Source organism: Silene latifolia, chromosome 9 (assembly GCF_048544455.1).
Source record: "Silene latifolia isolate original U9 population chromosome 9, ASM4854445v1, whole genome shotgun sequence".
Taxonomy (NCBI): Eukaryota; Viridiplantae; Streptophyta; class Magnoliopsida; order Caryophyllales; family Caryophyllaceae; genus Silene; species Silene latifolia.
Window position 1 is genome coordinate 41,697,020 of NC_133534.1, and position 19,853 is coordinate 41,716,872.

The 19,853-nt window shown below is 37.3% G+C and overlaps 1 protein-coding gene and 1 long non-coding RNA gene across 2 annotated transcripts; one reads left to right on the forward strand and one right to left on the reverse strand.

The window, feature by feature from the left end:
- The first annotated feature begins 1,271 nt into the window (after positions 1 to 1,271).
- LOC141600925 (protein FAR-RED IMPAIRED RESPONSE 1-like) lies at positions 1,272 to 1,877 on the forward strand. The gene has a single exon (XM_074421182.1). The coding sequence runs from the start codon at positions 1,272 to 1,274 to the stop codon at positions 1,875 to 1,877; it is 606 nt and encodes a 201-aa protein (XP_074277283.1).
- Positions 1,878 to 5,910: 4,033 nt separating this feature from the next.
- On the reverse strand, positions 5,911 to 6,369 carry LOC141602627 (uncharacterized). The gene is made up of 3 exons (XR_012524571.1): positions 6,325 to 6,369; positions 6,105 to 6,236; positions 5,911 to 5,988 (listed from the first exon to the last, which is right to left on the reverse strand). It is a non-coding gene; the product is annotated as an uncharacterized LOC141602627 (long non-coding RNA).
- Positions 6,370 to 19,853: the final 13,484 nt, after the last annotated feature.

A 19,853-nucleotide genomic window follows, 5' to 3' on the forward strand; every position in this document is an offset into this window, starting at 1 on the left:
CGGATGAATCCGTTGCATCAGAAATAACAGAAATAGGTAGTACAAAGAGCAAACCGAACAAACCAACTGCTAAACGTAGGGTGAAAAAAGGTGGAGGAGAGGCAGAGAGTTCCAACAAAGGGTCAACCACAAGAATAACAAAGATTAGAAGGTGGGGCTGTCCAAAGAATGATAAAGTTCAAGTTCCATGAGAACAAGTACATGGTTGACGTGTTTATTGAGGGTCACAATCACCCGCTTGATGTTGTGAAAAATAAGGAATTTGAGAAACTTCTTTGAAAATATCAATGAATTTCATATGCAAATGATTGTCAGCAATTCAAAAGCAAATGTTGGTCCTAGCTTAACACACCAACTATGCACTCAACAATTGGGTGGTTTTCAAAATGTCGGGGCAAATGATCAAGCAATTCAAAAATTTTCAGAGGGAAATGAAGTGTCTAATGAACAGTCATGATGGGGAAATGTTCAAATCACGCTTAGACACCCTAGCTGAAACAAAAGGGCTCTACTTTGTTTATGAAAAAGATTCCAAGAATGCATTGACAAGGATTTTTACGGACGAATTGTGACATGCAAAGAGCGTATGCTCTGTTTGGGGATGGAGTTTCATACGACCCAACTTATGGTACAAACAAGTACAACATGACGTTCACGCCTTTCACGGGCATTGACCATCATAAAAGGTCAATCACATTTGCATGTGCGCTTATAGAACATGAAAACGATGAGTCATTCATGTGGGTATTTGACCGACTTTTCGGCGGCTATGGGTGGGAAAGAGCCCAACTACATAATCACCGACGAAGACCCGGGAATAATTAAAGCGATTCAGGTATTTTTTCGAAATTTGCAAATCGTACCTATTAACTTGTGAAACTTCATATTAAATTGTGAATCCTACATTTGTTTTGTTGATTCTAGTTGGCACTGGAAAATATGATGGTTGTAATAATTTGTTTGGTTTTTTGTTTATGTGAATCGTAGTGCTTATTATGCGAAACTAGATCATGAATTTGTGAAACTGGGGTAAAAATATGTTTCACGTACTTATATCGCGAATAAGGCACAAAATTTATATAGTCTGAATCCGAGGTTAAGACATGAGATTCACAAAATAACCCCCTGCATTTACAAAATAAGCTATAGGATTCACAAAATAAGCTATATGATGTATAGTCCGAATCTGAGGATAAGACTTGAGATTTACATAATAGTGCATCGTATGACTTTGTTATGTGAAACTGCGTGAATTTAGTTATTATAAAATGATGGTGACGGTCGATAATTTGATTTTGTTCATTGCAGCTAAGTTCAAAATAGCGAAACATCGGTTTTGCATGTGGCACATCATGAAGAAAATAACCGACAAGGTTGGGAGTAAAATTTGTAGAGATACCGACTTTTTAACCCGTCTGAACGGTGTTGTATGGGACGATGACCTGGAGCCCGGGGAATTTGAAGAGAAGTGGCTTAAAGTCATGAACGATTTCTCCTTGGAAGACAATACGTGGTTGAATGGGAAGTTCGCTGATAGACACACATGGATACCCGCTTATTTCAGAAATGTGCCAATGGGCGGTTTACTACGAACTACACAAAGGTCAGAGAGTGCTAATAGTTTCTTTAAGCGGTTTGAAAACAAATACGGGACATTAACTGAGTTCTTGGTGCGCTATGAAAGCGCCACTGACCACCAAATGCACTCTTTGAAGCTCCGTGAAGAGGAGAATGCGAATTCAATCCCTGAAACACTGTATGGGTCAAAATGGGAGACACAAGCAGTGAGAAGCTATACCCATGCGATGTTCTATGAGTTCCAAAACCAGGTGAAGCTTTCAATAAATACCTGCAGTTTGGTTGGATACACTCGCTGAGATCCCGTGACGAACTTTGAAGTGTCGTTAGTTGAGGATGCAAATAAAGGACTAAAATTTGCAGTTGAGTGCAGTAGAAGCACGAATGATGTAAGGTGCACATGTAAACTGTTTGAAAGGAGAGGTATTTTATGCAGTCACATCATTTGGGTTTGTTTGGGAAAGTTTAAGGACATACCTGATAAATATATTTTGCAAAGGTGGAGCAAGAATGCACTCAAAAGTGACGTTTATGATTGGAATGGGAATCTGATAGAGAAATACAACAATACCAATTACAAAACAGATTGGAATGTACGTGGTGTGGTCCGAGATTCGATTAATCGTTGGTATGCTCAAAAGGAAAGAAGAGTCGGATGTGAGAGAGTTTGCCAAGTTAATCAAGGAATTCAGGACAAAACTAGAGGGAAACACTCAACCGTTGACAAAAAACAACAATGATTGAGCTTCTACGGGCTGCAAGGTTCAGAAGAAACCAACATCTTACCGCCTAATGTGTCTAGGAACAAAGGCTGTGGTAAACGGTTGGTGAGCAAGAAAAATAAGGCAATCAAGAAGGCGGAAAAAGCAAAAAGGTTGTGTGCTAACTGTAAGCGCAAGGGCAACCACGACAAAAGGAATTGTCCATATGATTTTGCAGACCTTCCTCCAGTGAATCAGGTTTGTATTCATCTACGCAACTACATCTGATATTAATCAAGTATTTTATTTATCTGTGTATCTTAATTTGAGAATCCCAGAGGTTGCTTTGTGAATCCCAGGTCTTAATTTGTGAATTTCGGGTCTTGTTATGTGAATCACATATCTTTATTTGTGAATCACGAAATGAGACCGATTGTATGTAGTAACTCGATATAATTCCTCACTTTGTAACATAAATGACAACAGTTGGCTTATATGAATGTGATTCACGTCGTGTCACCCAATTTTGCATGATCCTCACTTTTATTATTGTACATCTAATGTTTGTAAACATCTTTCTAATTCAGTGTGTCTTTTACGTAGGGAGAGCTAGCGGACGAAGAAGTAGAAGAGGAAGGGGATGAGGATGAAGAATGAAGGAAAGAGTCTTCTTAAGCCTTGAGAAATAGATATGATGATTAAAGAAGACACTGACAATTTTGAAAGGAGTAGTCTTTTAGTTTGGCAACATATTATTGGTTTCCAAAAATATGGACATCTTATTTGTTTATCTTATTTTTGTGAATCTGAGAGGTTCTTTTGTGAATGTAAGAGGTTGTTTTATGAATCTTAAATCTTAATATGTACAAAAGACCTGGAAATCTTATTTGTTGGTATTAATTTGTGAATCCTGGGTCTAATTTTCGCGATTATTAGGAAGATTCGTAATCTTATTAGAAAGGAACGGTCAACTGGCTAAACGGTCTTATTTTGTGAATGACACAATTTAAATATTATTTCATGAATCTTACCGTGTGAATGACAATATATAAATCCGAGGTCTAATATTGTGAATCGACTTGTTTTGTGAATCCATCTTTTGTGAATATCGTCTTTTTTTTTGAATCTCAGACATTCTTTTGTAAATCTCAGGTCTCATTTTGTCGACTTGTTTTGTGAATCCATCTTTTTGTGAATATCGTCTTTTTTTTTTTGAATCTCAGACATTCTTTTGTGAATCTCAGGTCTAATTTTGCGAATCAGACGCTTTATAAATCATCCACGTCAAATTTCACAAATTCAAGCGACTAATCAATTCCATTGATTAAAATCAACTATTACAAAAGGAGATCTACTAAATAAGCAGATTAGCACCCAACTAAATGACTAATAACATATTCACTAGAATACTTGATAGATCCTGCATATACCATCTAATACTATACTAACATAATACTTGATTGTATCCACCACAAGTTAAATCTCCCTGCTTATACCATATTCACTAATAACATTCTTTTGTGAATCTCAGGTCTCATTTTGTCGACTTGATTGCATACACTGAAGAACGATCTCCCTGCTTCACATCATATCACCACCATAGACAAGCACATCTTGCTACTTATACTCCTATATCAGAAAACACATAAAATATTTCAAAATATATACACGGACAAGCATGGCTCGCTACTATTTAAAATATCGCGGATACTATGAATGAATGGGGATTTGATATGCAAAAGTTATTAAAGAACCGGGACTGTACCGTTCTAGTATTTGCATCCCATGAAAGTAGTTGCATCATTACAGACTTTCGAAAATCGGCATTCTCTCGCAATTGTAAGAAATTATAGATGAAATTAATGAACAACACGTTTGAAATACTGATTTCATGTACGTATATCTTTGTTCAACTTATTTCTTACCGATAATTGTCCGGATTCTGCCAATCACCGAGCTCACAGTCCAACATACTCAAATACCTCAACATGTGAGCTCCACAATCAAAACTGAATGTAGTATAGTGTTCAACTGTTTAGTAAACAATATTTAATTTCCGTAAAGCGAACACATTAGGGAATAACTTACTTATTTGATTGTTGAGGAACTTTGAGAGTTATAACCCTGTGAGAGTGCAGAAACCGCATGGGATAATATGACGGGGAACTACTTGCCAAAATAGGAGATAATTTGGCCACCTGAAAATGTTCCGAGTTAATACTGATTGTACACTAAAAATGTTTTATATACTCTGATTCACAAACTGTCAAGGGTTAGATTAGGCAAATAATTAATACCGTGTCTATGGTTGTATTATGTACATCATAAGACCGTACTGTTGTTGCTTGAGTTGAGGATGTAATTCGTTTTACTCTCCATATCGCATATACAAGCCCACCAATGTTTGTCTTTTATCGCCGGTATAAAAACCTGATATAATAAAGATTAGTCTCCAATTTACTGACCCTACATGTCCGCCACAAAAAAAAAAAAAAAAAAAAAATATTGTGGAGGGACCAGACCTTTCGGATTGTGGCACCATTCACCGGTTTGTATGTCCCACTGATGTATTGATTCCAAATACAAGGGTTTTTCTTCTTTGTACAGTTCTACATACCACAAAAGGTGATTTTACAAACCATATCAATTTGGGATAATCAAGATACTTGAATATTAAAACAAGTTCAAAGCTAACCACGATGACAGTCGATGGCAAGTACAGAAGATCTGGTCGATGAAGTGTCGTCTTAATCCCAAACATATCAATCACCTAAAAAAACAATATTAGGAATGAAACAAAAGATTACAGATAATACAATGAAATGAACGCTGATAGTAGTCTACTTACTTGATCCATAACCCATCGACGCGGTCTAAGCGTAGATAAAGCCGCTCGTGTGACTTCCATCCACTCAAGACACACCATAGCCTCGCTGTAGTAAGGCACATTAAGAAACATTACTAGAATTATCCAAAATAAAAATAAAAATTAAAGTAAAGGGGCAAGGGAAAAGCACAAAAAAATAAAAGTAAAGGGGAAAAATACTTACTGTGTGACATCTCTTCCTTTGCGGTGCCAAATAAACTTCACAAGGTCGTCTTCAGAATAAGGTAGACGCCGTAGCCCCCGACAAATATTAATAAGACAACTTAAGATCGTGATTCACAAATCAAGATCTTTGATTCACATAATAAGACCCACGATTCGTAAATTAAGAACAAAGATAAAACCAATAATAACATCTAAGATTCACAAAACATGATTAATAAGGGAATGGGTCATACATAGGCACACAATTCCACTCTTCTGCACTTCGTTCGACAGTAGCTTTCAACATGTTGTCACCGGAGGTCATAATTCGAAGGCATAACTTCAATGCATAGCGTTTGATTGACTTACCTATAAATGCAAAACAAAAAGTCCTTATAATTATTCCAAAGTTCGTAACCGGCCCTGTGTTTCAGGAAATTAACTCCGTGTCCGACAAATCTAACTCTCGAGTTCACAAGGTTAAGTAAAGGTATCTTACGTGAAGTTATAATTAAAGGACAGTCGTTTTGTTCCCTTTGTAATGCTCCAACAGTGAAACAAATAGACGCCGGTATCCATTTAACCAGACTTCAAAATTGAAGGAGGGATAAACAACTCAGGCATCATGTCAGCCACTGCTGCGAATCTTGGTGAAACCCAATTAATGAGCCTGTCTTTCTGCACAGACACAACCTAAATTAGCACTTAATTATGTGGATGTGTTACATGCTTGTCAAACACTTTGATCGTGAATTCACAGCTTTGCATAACCAGAAATGGAGGAAAAGACGCACCGTAGGTTGCACATAATCAGAATAGTTAACATCTACTCCATTCATAGGGTGTATGACTGTCAATTTATTCCATCGAAGGTCGAAACAAAAGAAGAACGGTGGGCATGATGTAGACATGATTGGAGTGCAAATCTGAAAACAAGACAAGATGAAATGAAAAGAAGAACATAAAGATGAAAATAGGTTTCACAAAACATAATAACACCAAACCAAAATTTACTAATTGAACTGAAGAAACATCAATATTTTCCAGACAACCCGGGGGAGAACTAACACCGTCATTGGAGTATGGAACAAATAAACGAACAGGAGAATCCAGTGATTTCAACTTCTCATTACTGTTTAGGATCTCACACCAAATATTTACGACTTCGTAACATACTCGATCACCTTCGTATAGTCCTCAACATGCTCCTTGTCAATCTCTCGAGTGTTACTTTGAAAAAGAATATCACCGCACTCAATAATCAAAACAATCGATTCGCAAAACAAGCCGTCGATTCGCAAAACAGTCTATTGGATTCACAATATAAGCCCTACGATTTATAAATTGTCTGATTCACAAAATGAGACCTGAGATTTACAAAACAAGGTCATAGTCAAATACCTTTATTCTACTGTTGAGCAAAGCCCGAAATCCAACAGTATTTTCTCCTCCCTATTAAAAGCAGTAATAACACTGATGTTTCTTTGGAGATACGGAGATCGATAGGCAGCAGCTGGAATTATCTCTCTTCTAGGACGCACAATAGCAGGAGTATTGACATCAACATTATTGACATCAACATTAGTGACATCAACATGATCAGAAACTGATGGTACCGATAATGTAGGAAATCTGGTTCCCTCATCCTCTTCCCCCGACATCGATTTATTCTTTCCTCACCTTGTATGCTTTCCTCACCTGGTCCCTCTTCTTTCGCTTTCTCGCACGGACCGGTGGTTTCATCACCGACAAACGGTTTCCATGACGACGACGAATGTACGGGTGAGTGACCAATGGTTTTTCGTGCAATTACTCGATTCTTCCACACACGATTTCGGAGATGGTGGACGGACGACGGAATCATTGGAGTATCGGTAAATCAATAACAATTGGGGTTTCGGCTAGTTCGACAACTGGTGTTGGTGTTGGTGGGACCGAGGATCAATAGATCTGTCTTCTTCGAAGACAAAAAATGATCGTCGTCGCAGCGACCTCCACCGTGGGCAATCGATGGGGTTGGCAATCTTGGTTTACGACGTTTCGAATGGGTTTGCTTGTCACTTTGGGATCTGGTGCACGAATCGGTACAAAAGTGTCATCCATAATTTCCAATGCCGCACGTAAATCAGCGTCGGACCATCCACCCATCCTGTCCACATCGTCATTAACAACGTGATCATTCTCCACAACATTCGCTGAAATGGATAACGTGTTTCCAACGATATTATTGACCACGTTGTCCAAATTCAGTTCACCGTCCTCATCCTTTTTAGCATCCTCATTATTACCCATCTCTATATTTTCCTCCTTATTCCCATCGGCATTTTCTTCATCCCCAACATTCTCATCAAACTCATCCTGTTGGGATGAAATATACCCGTCCGCAATACCATTTAACACTGCCACCATAGTAGAGACCGCCGAGGAAGGTAGCTTGATCGTAGCTTGAATAACAAGAGATCTGTAGCTAGCGAAAGCTGCAGCCGCTACCTTTGCGGCTTCAGCAAGTTTGTGAACAATCTCACACTTACTGTCACTAAGGCCATCAGTTTCCTTGTCACCGCAATGTGGAATATCAGACCCTATATCTGGTTTGCCTTCTTCGTGGTATTGGATGGTTGATTTGGACTGAACATGCTCAAGCTTTGTGACCGGTGGCTGAGGTGTGGGTGCGAGTGTGTGGTAGCTCATGACAAGGGGAGGCTCCACAGAACCTTGACCGAAACCTTTTTTTGCCTTCAACTCCTGTTTAATTCTTTTTGCAATTTTTTCTTTCGTCCAATTACAACAAGTTGGAAACTTTCTTACGACCAATCTTGATTTGTAGACGAAACGGTCCAAGTAAATGTACACGAGCACCATAATGGGTCCACCAAAAAAATTATCTCCTTTCAAGCGTTTGACATCTCTCCACTCCTCCTTTTGCCAAGACTCAACTTGGTCAGCCAACTTCTGTTTGATGAAATTGCACCAATTGAATTCGGAATCGATGAAGTATCACCTAAACTTTTTAAAATCCTCAAACTTGCGCGATTCCCTTGCACACCACCCAACAGAGACGAGAATATGTAAACGATGAAATTTCGTTTAAAGTCATCTCCACCATCTTTCTGCATGGATAATTTGTTCAAGACGTGGTGATCATCGATATATTTGTGTGGATATTGCTTTCGGAAGTTTTCCAACGTAGCTAAATAAGCCGGACACTTATCCACATGTGACGCTTCCTCAATGGTCTTGAACCCATTGGAATGCTCATGCAAAGATGGATGTCCTCCTCTAATACAGGGAGTTTTTGGTCAAATAACCATCCCTTTTCTTTGGGTTGTAATTTGACACTAGCCAATAAGCAAGGTCCCCGGGAACCTTGTCTGTTTCAATCATTAATGACCGCCAAAGCCCATGTCTTTTATAGCTTGAATCGTTGATCACTCGGTGGATTTTTCGTATCTTTCGAGAAAGTTGTACAACCCTTTTGGCGACATTCGAGTCCTCACCGTAGGCGAGTCCCTCCGTACGCACCCTCTTTTTTTTTTGGTGGAGGAGCGGCAACTTGCTCAACAACCGCCGTGATGGTCGCTTCATCTTGTAGCCTCGTGTCACAATAATCATCTTTAGCGTCACAAAATAAGTGAAAGGATACACAAAAATAAGAACTAATATTTATATAGTCTATTTTGGGGGATAGGACCGAGATTCACAAAATAACTCTCCAGTTTCACGAAATAACCTCAAGGATTCTTTTCAATAAGACATAAGATTTATATAGTCTGAATGTGAGGATAAGACCTGAGATTCACAAAATAACTTCCCAGTTTCACAAATTAACCTCTATGATTCACAAAATAAGGCATAAAATTTATATAGTCCGAATCCAGTGGATAAGACCCGAGATGCACAAAATAAACCCCCAGTCTCACAAAATAAGCTATAGGATTCAAAACTAAGCTATATGATTTATAGTCTGAAACTGTTCTTGATCCAACGCCAAGACCAAAAGACACCCTAGGAGGGGACGGGTGAACCCTTTTTTGGGGACGGGGTTAACAAAGAGGGGCCGGGTGTCCTAAACGGGACGGGAAAGGGTTTAGGGTTGGATTAGGCGGATCGCTACCGCGGATCCGCCTAATCCAACCCTAAACCCTTTCCCTTGTACATAGTCATTCGACCAACGACAAGACCAAAAGACACCCTAGGAGGGGACGGGTGAACCCTTTTTGGGGGACGGGGTTAAGAGAGGGGCGGGTGTCCTAAAACGGGACGGGAAAGGGTTTAGGGTTGGGTTAGGCGGATCCGCTACCGCGGATCCGCCTAATCCAACCCTAAACCCTTTCCCTTGTACATAGTCATTCGACCAACGCCAAGACCAAAAGACACCCTAGGAGGGGACGGGTGAACCCTTTTTGGGGGACGGGGTTAACAAAGAGGGGGCCGGAAATGTCAACGGGCATGAAGTTATTATTGAAGTTATTATTGAAATTGTCATTTGAAGTTATTATGAAACAATAGGGAACGCAAGGATTCACAAAAAACAAAGAACACAAAGCAAACTTCATTAATAAAACATAGTAGTCATACATTATATTTATAAACTATCGACAATAGAACACGGCAAACAAGATAGCAAGTTCAATGCCGAAAATTACAAAGATAGTATTTTAGGAAAAGGGATACAAATGTAGGCTATAGGTCCATAATAGAAGGTAAATCAATAGAACATGCATCTATACAATTGCGTAATAAGTTGACAAAGAATAGCAATTGCGGTGGCTCGTTCAAGAGACATCATCGGAGGTAAAGAACGTAAGTTCTCATAAATTGTAGCGATCAATAGCATTGAGAAGGTTCATGGCACTTGGATGGTTATATTGGTGAAAATGAAGGATGAATTTAGCGACATATTATCATCGGCAAACATTTGCACGTTTGGAATATTAGGTTAGCACCCCTATGAATAATTAGAATACCCTCCACATGGTTGATTTCTAGAGAAAGCCAATATGCAGCGATTGTTACAAGGAGCATTGGGATGAATAAGAAATAATCGAGACCAATTCCGACACACAATAGCCATATTTGCCTTGTCTTCAAAGGCATCAAGTTTAGAAAATATATTATGCATAACTCCTTGAATATTGAAAACAGAATGTTGTGAGTGATAGCGAGGGGAAGATAATTTAACTTCTCGCCAAATCGCTTCCTTAAAAGACAAACCGATTGCGTTTTGTTTTTGACAGACATAAGTCGCACGAAATGACGATTCGTCTTCTTCAAAAGCATTAACGACACACCCTTTGCACCAAGACTCCATAATTCACTAAAAATAATAATAGGAACGCATAGTAGGTTAGTAACTAAATGAATAAGTTTCACAATGGCAGATCTAGGTTTCACAACAACTACTCCAAGATTCACAAAATCAAGTATACGATTCACGTAATTATGAATCAACATTACAAAGATCGAGAGACGAACAGAATCTCATCAAGTGCATGCCAGCTAAATTATTATGAAAGTTGTATTCGAAGTTATTATGAGAGATAGATGCTCGAGGATTGACAAAATAAAAGGAAAATAAACTTGATTAATAGAACATAGTATTCATACATTATGTTGATACAACATCCGAAATAGAAAACTACTGATTACATATTTATACAAGGGTGCCTTAGCAAGTATACAAAAGTAAGATTAAATACTAACGGTGATAGACCTAAGTACACCGACCGACAACTAAACATAATAGGTTCATTTGAAATATAATTTAGTAGCTACATCCCTATCACGCAAGGGTACAACTTTAAGTCCTACAACTGTGTTCATAAGGTATTACTGTCCTCATATTCAGCCTGCTTCTGTACAATTCCTTGTGTTAAATTATAAGGGCATTGTAGGCAAGCTTTCTTTAGATGTACAAGAAAGCAAATATATCAAAGATGAAGATGAGGACGATGAAGATAATCGATCCCTCCAAAACAAGTCTTTCTCATGGCATATATGTTCTGCCATATCCCACAATTTGGTGTTGCTCATTTAGCCAGAAACAGGTCACAACTAGAAGGCCGGGCTAAATGAGCAACACAAATGTCGGGATATGGCAGAAAATATAGGTCGTGAGAAAGGCTTGTTTGTAGGGATCGATCTTCATCGTTATCATCTTCATCTATGATACATATTCTTTCTACTAGTACATGGAAAGAAAGGTAACCTAAAATTCCGTTTTAATACAACCCAAGGAATTGTACGGATGAGGCGAGTTTGAGCATAGTAATACCTTAAGAACACATTTGTAAGACTTAAAAGTGTACCCTTGCGTGATAGGGAATGTAGCTACTAAATTATATTTCAAATGACCGATAATAGTCCCTACACAAGAAGTCAAGTCCAAGAAAATAACATATCCATGTAATGAGCTCAAACTCGCCTCTTCAAAGATATCGACTACCCGACCCGTACACCAAGTGTCCATAGTTGGCAACGTATACGCAGACAGGAGCAATTGACCTAGGCATATAAATAACTAAAACAGTTCAGACAAAAATAAATGAAAATAACTAAAACATAATAAGTAATACATTTCATACACATACACAAAATGTCATGTTTCGTATAAGTACATTCCAGATAAGTAGGATTAAAAGCCATATCAAAACAAGGTAAAGCATTCAGATGAAGTTTTACAAATGACCAACTATGGACAAAGTGGTCTATAGGTTTCGCAAGATAAGGTCTATGCTTCAGACAAGCATTCACATAAACTCATCATAAAAAGATGACAATCATGAGGCGAGTTTGACTTCTCGCATTATAATGAGAATGATTCGCAAAATATTCCACCAGATTCACAAAATATTCCACCAGATTCACAAAAACGACTCCAAGATTCACAAAATTAACTCGGGTTTAACAACGACACATCAGTCCAATATTCACAATATCACCTCCAAGTTTCATGATACACAAACACGGGTTTAACTTCCGCATTATAATGAGAATGATTCACAAAATATTCCACCAGATTCACAAAATATTCCACCAGATTCACAAAAACGACTCCAAAATTCACAAAATTAACTCAGGTTTAACAACACATCAGACCAATATTCACAATATCGCCTCCAAGTTTCATGATACACAAACACAGAACTATGTCGCCATTGCAGAATCAACAGAGCACCACAACAACAACAACAAAAAAGCACAATATTAACAAAAACGAAACATATTAAGCAATGAACAATGAGAAAACCCTAATAAACAAAAATTGACGAAGTAAGTATTGAAGAGAGCGAACAGGACATACAAATAGTAGATCGAAAATGCTCTGAAATTGATTTTGTTGCGTTAAGATCGATCGGATAATTCTTCGAGGATGATTAAAACTCGCATTATAATGAAAATGATTTAGTAATACATTATCGAAAAAAATAGTAGATTGAAAAGCTTCTGAAAATAGTAGATCTACAATAATTGATCGAAAATGAAGAAAAATAGTGATACGAACGAGAATATCACATACCTAGATCCGAAAAAGGACGACCGAACAGAGATGATGATGATGATGACGATCGCGATCAAAATATCAGATGATGAACTGCGTGTGATTGAGGCGATGATGAACGAAGTTAATCGAAAAAACGGTAGTTGTTGAGTGTTGAGAGTTGAGTAAATGCGTGAAAGAAGAGACGGGAGAGAGAGAGTAGAGAGAGAGAGTAAAATGTCGTAAATGAAGTTGTTGGCTGGCATTTGCTTTGAGTGTATGATTAAATAGGGACACGTGGCAGCATCTGGTGCGTCTATAGTTATTAGATCTGACGGTTTAGAAGGTGTCCAGCCGCCTCACCCTAAGAAGGGTGCCTCACATGATTCAATCTCTCTCTCTATATACATATATATATATATATATATATAGAGAGGCAAGATCCGGTGAGTCCACCTATATATTTGAGTCCATGAGTCCATAACACAATATCACGCACTATACAAAACAATATCACGATTTTTTTTTTCAATTTTTTTTTTTCGATTTTTTTTTCCGGAATTTTTTTTTTTCAAATTTTTTTTTTCAATTTTTTTTTTCGAATTTTTTATTCCGAAAAAGTTTTTTTTTTTTTTTTTTTTTTTTTTTTTTTTTTTAAAGCTGTGATATTGTTTAGTATAACGTGTGATACAAAACAATAGTATCACACGCCATACAAAACAATATCACAGGTTATACAAAACAATATCACGAAAAACTCGCATTAAAAACAGTAAAAAAGAAAGGCTGGGAATATTTTAAGTGCACAACTCGCCTTCCACGATACCTTAACAAGCACGACCACCAACACTATAACTCACACATCTCCACAAATAAGCTCCCACAATAACGACCGAAAATAGAGTACACGAACTCCTATAACCAGCCCCTACGGCGACATTAAAGCGACTCTAAATATCCATTACAATCATCCTCAAGTGCATTCTCATCGTTACACCAACAAACAACAGCGAAGTATAAACGACTTACGACCCGACTCCAAAACGTGCCCAACACAGAGCTGCACAAACCCAACATAAACTTGATGTTTCAATGTAATAAACCATTATTAGATGCCTTACAACTACGCTAACACGTCTCGAAATTTTCAAACCAAACAGAGCTATAATGAAGACGCACGACAATGTCGAATATTGCCGAAAATCGACCCAAAAAGCAGTAACTAAAACGCTTCGACCAGCCCTTCACTCACGCTAAAAATCAGTCCCAAAACATCATATATTACACTCTAGACACCTCCTATAATGCCCATGATGACCATATGATCTTTAATTAGTTTACTGAAATCCGACATCGTATTATTTAGTCTACGAGGCATGAAGGTACGAAATACACAAGGATGGGAAATTAGATATATGAACCTACCTCAAGGGGACGAAAGTCACGGTGGCAGCGAAGTTGTAGGAGCTTTTGTGCGTGAGAAAGAGAAGAGAATGGAGTCATTGGTGCGAGTGTGTGTTTAGTATAACACATGATATTGTTTCTTATTACTCGTGATATTGTTTGCTATGATTTATGATATTGTTACTGGACTCACGGACTCAAATATTTAGGGTGGACTCACGTGATCCTAATTCTATATATATATATATATATATATATATATATATATATATATATATATATATATATATATATATATATATATATATGGTCGAGATCCGGTGAGAACCAATAGTATAATGAGAACTGTGAGAACCATTCATAACCCCCTGTATCTTTAGTAATACCATCCCCGAAATTGCACCAACCCGTCCAAACATAATTCATTCCCAATTTTCCATCTCTCTCATATTTCTTTAAAAAATCGACCATCATCCCTTTTGCCACTCACACCTCTACCAGAACCGCATGTCCGAGCTCCATCACTTACTGCTGCGATGATTTCTAAGCAGCTATTGGTTCAAATCCGAGTGTGCGAGTGTAGTTATTGATTCAAGGAGGGTTAAACTGGCATCCTATCTCCAATTTCAGGTGTCTTCTAATCCCTAATTGCTTTAATTGCATCAATTTGTTGAATTTTTGAAATTAGGGTTTCAGAAATTCGTTCTTTGGGTTCAATTAGTTCAAGTTATGATCGACTTCTAGAGGATGTTACTCTCATTTTGTGGGAGCTAATTGAGTCGATTATTGGGCGAAAATTGCAGGCCTTATCTGAGTAGATTTTGATGCTGATTTAGGTGTTAAATCTGCTAGTTTGCTTTCGTTTTTGCTGCAACTGTAAATGGAAGCCACTAACAACTGACAGACATTTTCCTATAATTTTGTAACACAGGATGATACAAATCATAAATTACTCCGATATTGCCAAATATGAAAATCAAAGATATCAAATCTGAAGAAAAACATGATTCCGCTAAACGTGAGTTACTAGGCTGCAAAACAAGGTGCACATTTTACTTATTTCGAAAGCCAATTAGCTCAAACGGCAGAGCATTGTGCAATGCACAAGATGTGGGTTCAATTCCCACATTGGCTAAGAAATACCGGTGTTTCTTTGATATTCTTTTACATTGTGATTGCCTAGAAGGGGTCAGATTTGGTCAAATCGGATCTCGGTCTGTAGTCAAGGGTTAGGTTGATCTATTCAGTTGCAATTTGGAGCGGGTTATTCAGGTTAGGTCAATTTTGCTATGAAATCAACAATAAACTTTATTCAGGTTAGCATGGTTCTCTGTTCTTCAGAAGTGATATAATTAGAATAGAGATTGTACATCTCCATAAGATAGATTTCTTAATCTGAGACGATGTCCGTATAGCATTATCCCGACATTGTATCATTCTATTTGACTCTAATCGATACAGTATCCTCTTCTCTAATAGATATTCATAAGAATCTGACAAAAGTTAGTTAGAACTTAGAATTACTCTTTTATTTAGGTAAGGTAAGCAATTTAAGCATTAGGCTTTAGAGTTTGTTATCAGTCGAGTTTTAGGATATCTAAGTAGTGAATTTATCCAGGATGCTTGCAAAAATTGCAGTTACACCAGGGTGTGGCTCGAAGATTGACCAACATAGATTAAAATAGCCTTTGAAATATGGAAATTCTCAGGTTTTAATGCATCAAGTGCAACATTTTTAGGAACTTATAATTGAAAGAATATTTTGAGAGCTCTAGCTCATATACGTGTCATATAAGTATCTGTGTAACACGTCGAACAAAAAAGAGAGATGATAATTGTATAAGGATGAAATCTATATTACGCTTCTGAAATGACTTATCTCTCCTCCTAGTTGATGTACCCTAGACCTATAGTGTTAGAGCCGATAGTTATGTGACCTGAGTACCTGACCCATATGAATTCAAAATTGGTCCAAGCGAATGGACCGATTCCTGCTGGATAAAGGATTGATTGCAATATGTTATATTGTTAAGTATGAATATGTAGGTATGCTTGAGAAAGGAACCTCATCTATGTGTTACATGTCTTAATAAGTGTCATTGAATCTATAATTTCTCCTAGGTTTGGTATGTCGATTGCATCAGTCTTCATCACCTGTGATACACAAAATACACAGAAGATAATATCTTAACATCAGGTGGTTAGTTGGTCGTTACCGTCCTAGATTGCACCATGGTACATATGAACAAGGAAGTCAGGGAGGAAATTACACGAACACTAATTTGGGATGCAAATTTAGAGGCATACACTGATCAGAATCAAGCATAAAGAAACGTGGACTCTCTTTTTTCTTCGGAGATCTGGAAAACTTAGCAGTGGAGGGTCTACTGATCTTTTTCTTCGTTCCACCTTTCGAGTCCTGAGCTGTTGTAGAAGCCTTTCGCTTGGATGTGTTTTCACCTAGTTCATGTCCTTGGGCTTGTAGACCGAGACATGACTGGAAAAGAGAGAACGTCTTTAAGGGCAACAAAATACAGGATTTGAGAGCACCGTAGAAAAGTTTTCGTCAAATTAAGTTGAAACTTTACCTCTTTCATTTCATCTGGTTTGATCAGTGTGAATTGGGCACCTGATGGCCGTCACATTGCCGTTGGCCTAAACAATTCTGAAGTCCAGCTCTGGGATTCCACCTCCAACCGCCAGGTTGATATTCATTCATTTTCTTGAGTACCCCTATGCTAACAAGTAACAACACATGAGGCTTTCTAGAAATGACTCATGATGAAAACTGTGTCCGGAATTACATTGCTACAACAAAATAAGTTCAACCAGTTCGACCCATTTCATTTTGCCAAAGTACAGTTCAGACTACTAAGAGCTCGGAAATCTCAACTTTGTAATGCATTTAGCCATTGCTACTGTCTACTAGCCAAACTCAAAATTAAGCTCGAAAATCTCAATCTCAATCTCAATCTCGTAAAGTACCACTTTGTGTTCCATACATAGCATTAGCAGAGCCAATACTTACAGTATGGAATGCCAAGGGCTGGTAGTTTCTATGCATAAGCCTAAAATGTCTTGAAAAGGCCGTTAAATACATTAAATGTCCTTCACTGTCATTTCCCTTATTTTATACACATAGAACCTTATTTCATGCACTAAGATCTTTATTTTATGCACATATAATGAAAATTAATGTCCTTAACCAACAGTAATTACTAACATAATATAACCAACTGGTGCAATTGAAGAACTTTTTAATGCACATAGAACCTTATTTCATACATATAGAACTTTGTTTCATGCACATAGAACCTTATTTCATTGCACATAGAACCTTATTTCATGCTCATTTAACACTTATTTCATGCATATAGAACCTTATTTCATGCACATAAAATCTTATTTTATGCCCATATAAAATTAATGTCCTTAACCAACACAAATTAGTATCATAATAGAACCCTTATTTCTTGCACATAGAACCCTTATTTCATGCACATAGAACCTTATTTCATGAACATAGAACCTTATTTCATGCACATAGAACCCTTATTTCATGCACATAGAACCTTATTTCATGCACATAGAACCTTATTTCATGCACATATAACACTTATTTCATGCATGTACACAGGACGACTATCCTAAAATCATGGGATTTGTTATTTAATAGGTTATATGGGATTCGAACCCATACCTTTGTGCAAAATATGCACATCGCTCTACCATTGAGCTAATAACCTTTACAATTCGCTATAAATAAGTTAAGTAGCCAAGTAAACATGTCACTATATAGTCTAAATTACAAAAAATTGGATGAAAGCGAAAGAAAATTCGACTGAAACATACATTCAGGTTTACCTGAAGAATAGCATGATGCTAGATATAACAAAAACTGAATCAGACAGGAAACTAAAATTGGAGGGTGAGGGTAAGATGGGTCGAACGATGCTCAAAATAAGTTTAATCTCGGTCCTAATGACCTACGTTCGTTCAATCGCACATATGGCAGTATCATACATAGATAAATTGAAGTGCAATCTCGACAAGAAATGAACCAATTTATTGAGAATTGAGACCAGAAAACACCAACATCTGCAGTTAATGAATCAAAACACTATCAAAAGAGCTACCAATCAAGAAAATGAACCTGCTCTTATAGTTAAATTGTCCCCAATCTAAGCTCAAAACATAAATTAAAGGCACCCCAAAACTCTTACCATTCTTTAAGGACGAGAAAAGGGTTTATGTTAATGGCCTCTTGCTTTGACATACCTAAAACGAAAAGGCAGCGCACACTAACCCTTGGAGCCGCATAAAGACAATACCAAAAGTTAGCTTCTTGTTCACCTTCAACAAGTTTATATACAAAAAGGAGTCTAGTCAACGAATTTGCTAATCTCCAATAATCTTTGAAAAAATGACACTAATCAAATCCGCCTATAACAGTTGTTGCAAGAAGCCTAATGCCTCAAATGGTGTTGCCTATTACGAGTACTTGATAGAAGGAATGGGATATTATAAATCCAACAAATAGTACGTAATAATGATATTGTCCATTTATACAAAAGAACAAAAATGGAGAAACATACTCTTCAACTAGTCCATAAGTTGCAAACAGGTTTTTTAATTCTTCACCACAACCCAATGCTGGCACCCCAAAACTCTTACCATTCTTTAAGGACGAGAAAAGGGTTTATGTTAATGGCCTCTTGCGCATGACAATATAGCTATACTAGTTTACTCGTGTAATACGTTTGCAGTTCTACCTTCTACCAAACCAACTCTTAATTCCCTGAAAACTGATCATTGAGTGCTCTCTTACACACTAAAAATGAAGCTTTCGAGTTACTTCCTGTCGAACAACAAAAACTCAGATAGCAGCACGCCATCACTCCCTAACCTTTAAGTTATATTACAGTTCGCCACACTAAGATTCTGACCCGTGTTTATTCGCCGCAACTTCAAAATTTGAATTCCCTACTAGTACGTAGTTAAGGCAGCAGACTACTCACCAACAATCATCATTGTCGTCTAATACAACGCAACAGTTTCTGTCAAACCGCAATTTTATGAAATTTATTCCTCAAAAATTGAAAAATTACGACGCAATTACCACACAGAACTTCAAGCATTCATAGCAAAACGTCTAAATTTCACGAATCACGAACCTTACGCCATAAATCAAGCAAATTGAGAGCGTAACCATATAAATCAACATAAATGAATAGACAAACGGAATTTACTCTAAAAAACAACCAATTAAAAAGTGAATTATGAAGATTCTAACATAGAAAAATTGCAAAAAATTAGGGTTTCATGGATTAGAGAAATAAACGATACATGAATTGCATACAAAAGAGAGAAATATTGGAGCGAAGATGATGAACTTACAGTGAAATCTGCGAATATAATCGGGAGATTAAATCAGTGTGAAGAAATCTATCGTAATATCGAAGTGAGAAGAAAAAAAGAGCGAGAAAGCAATTGTAGAAAATGACGATGTTGGAGGATTTGGGGATTGGGGGAATAGGCGAGTTTATCTCATCCGTCAATTTTTTTATAAGATCTAAGGGTTGTAAGTGGTTCTCACAGTTCTCATTATCTTGATGGCTCTCTCACGATCCCGAATATATATATATATATATATATATAT

What these genes read in the sequence shown, in the direction of transcription:
- LOC141600925 (XM_074421182.1), top strand. Translation starts at nt 1,272, where the DNA reads ATGGTGACGGTCGATAATTTGATTTTGTTCATTGCAGCTAAGTTCAAA.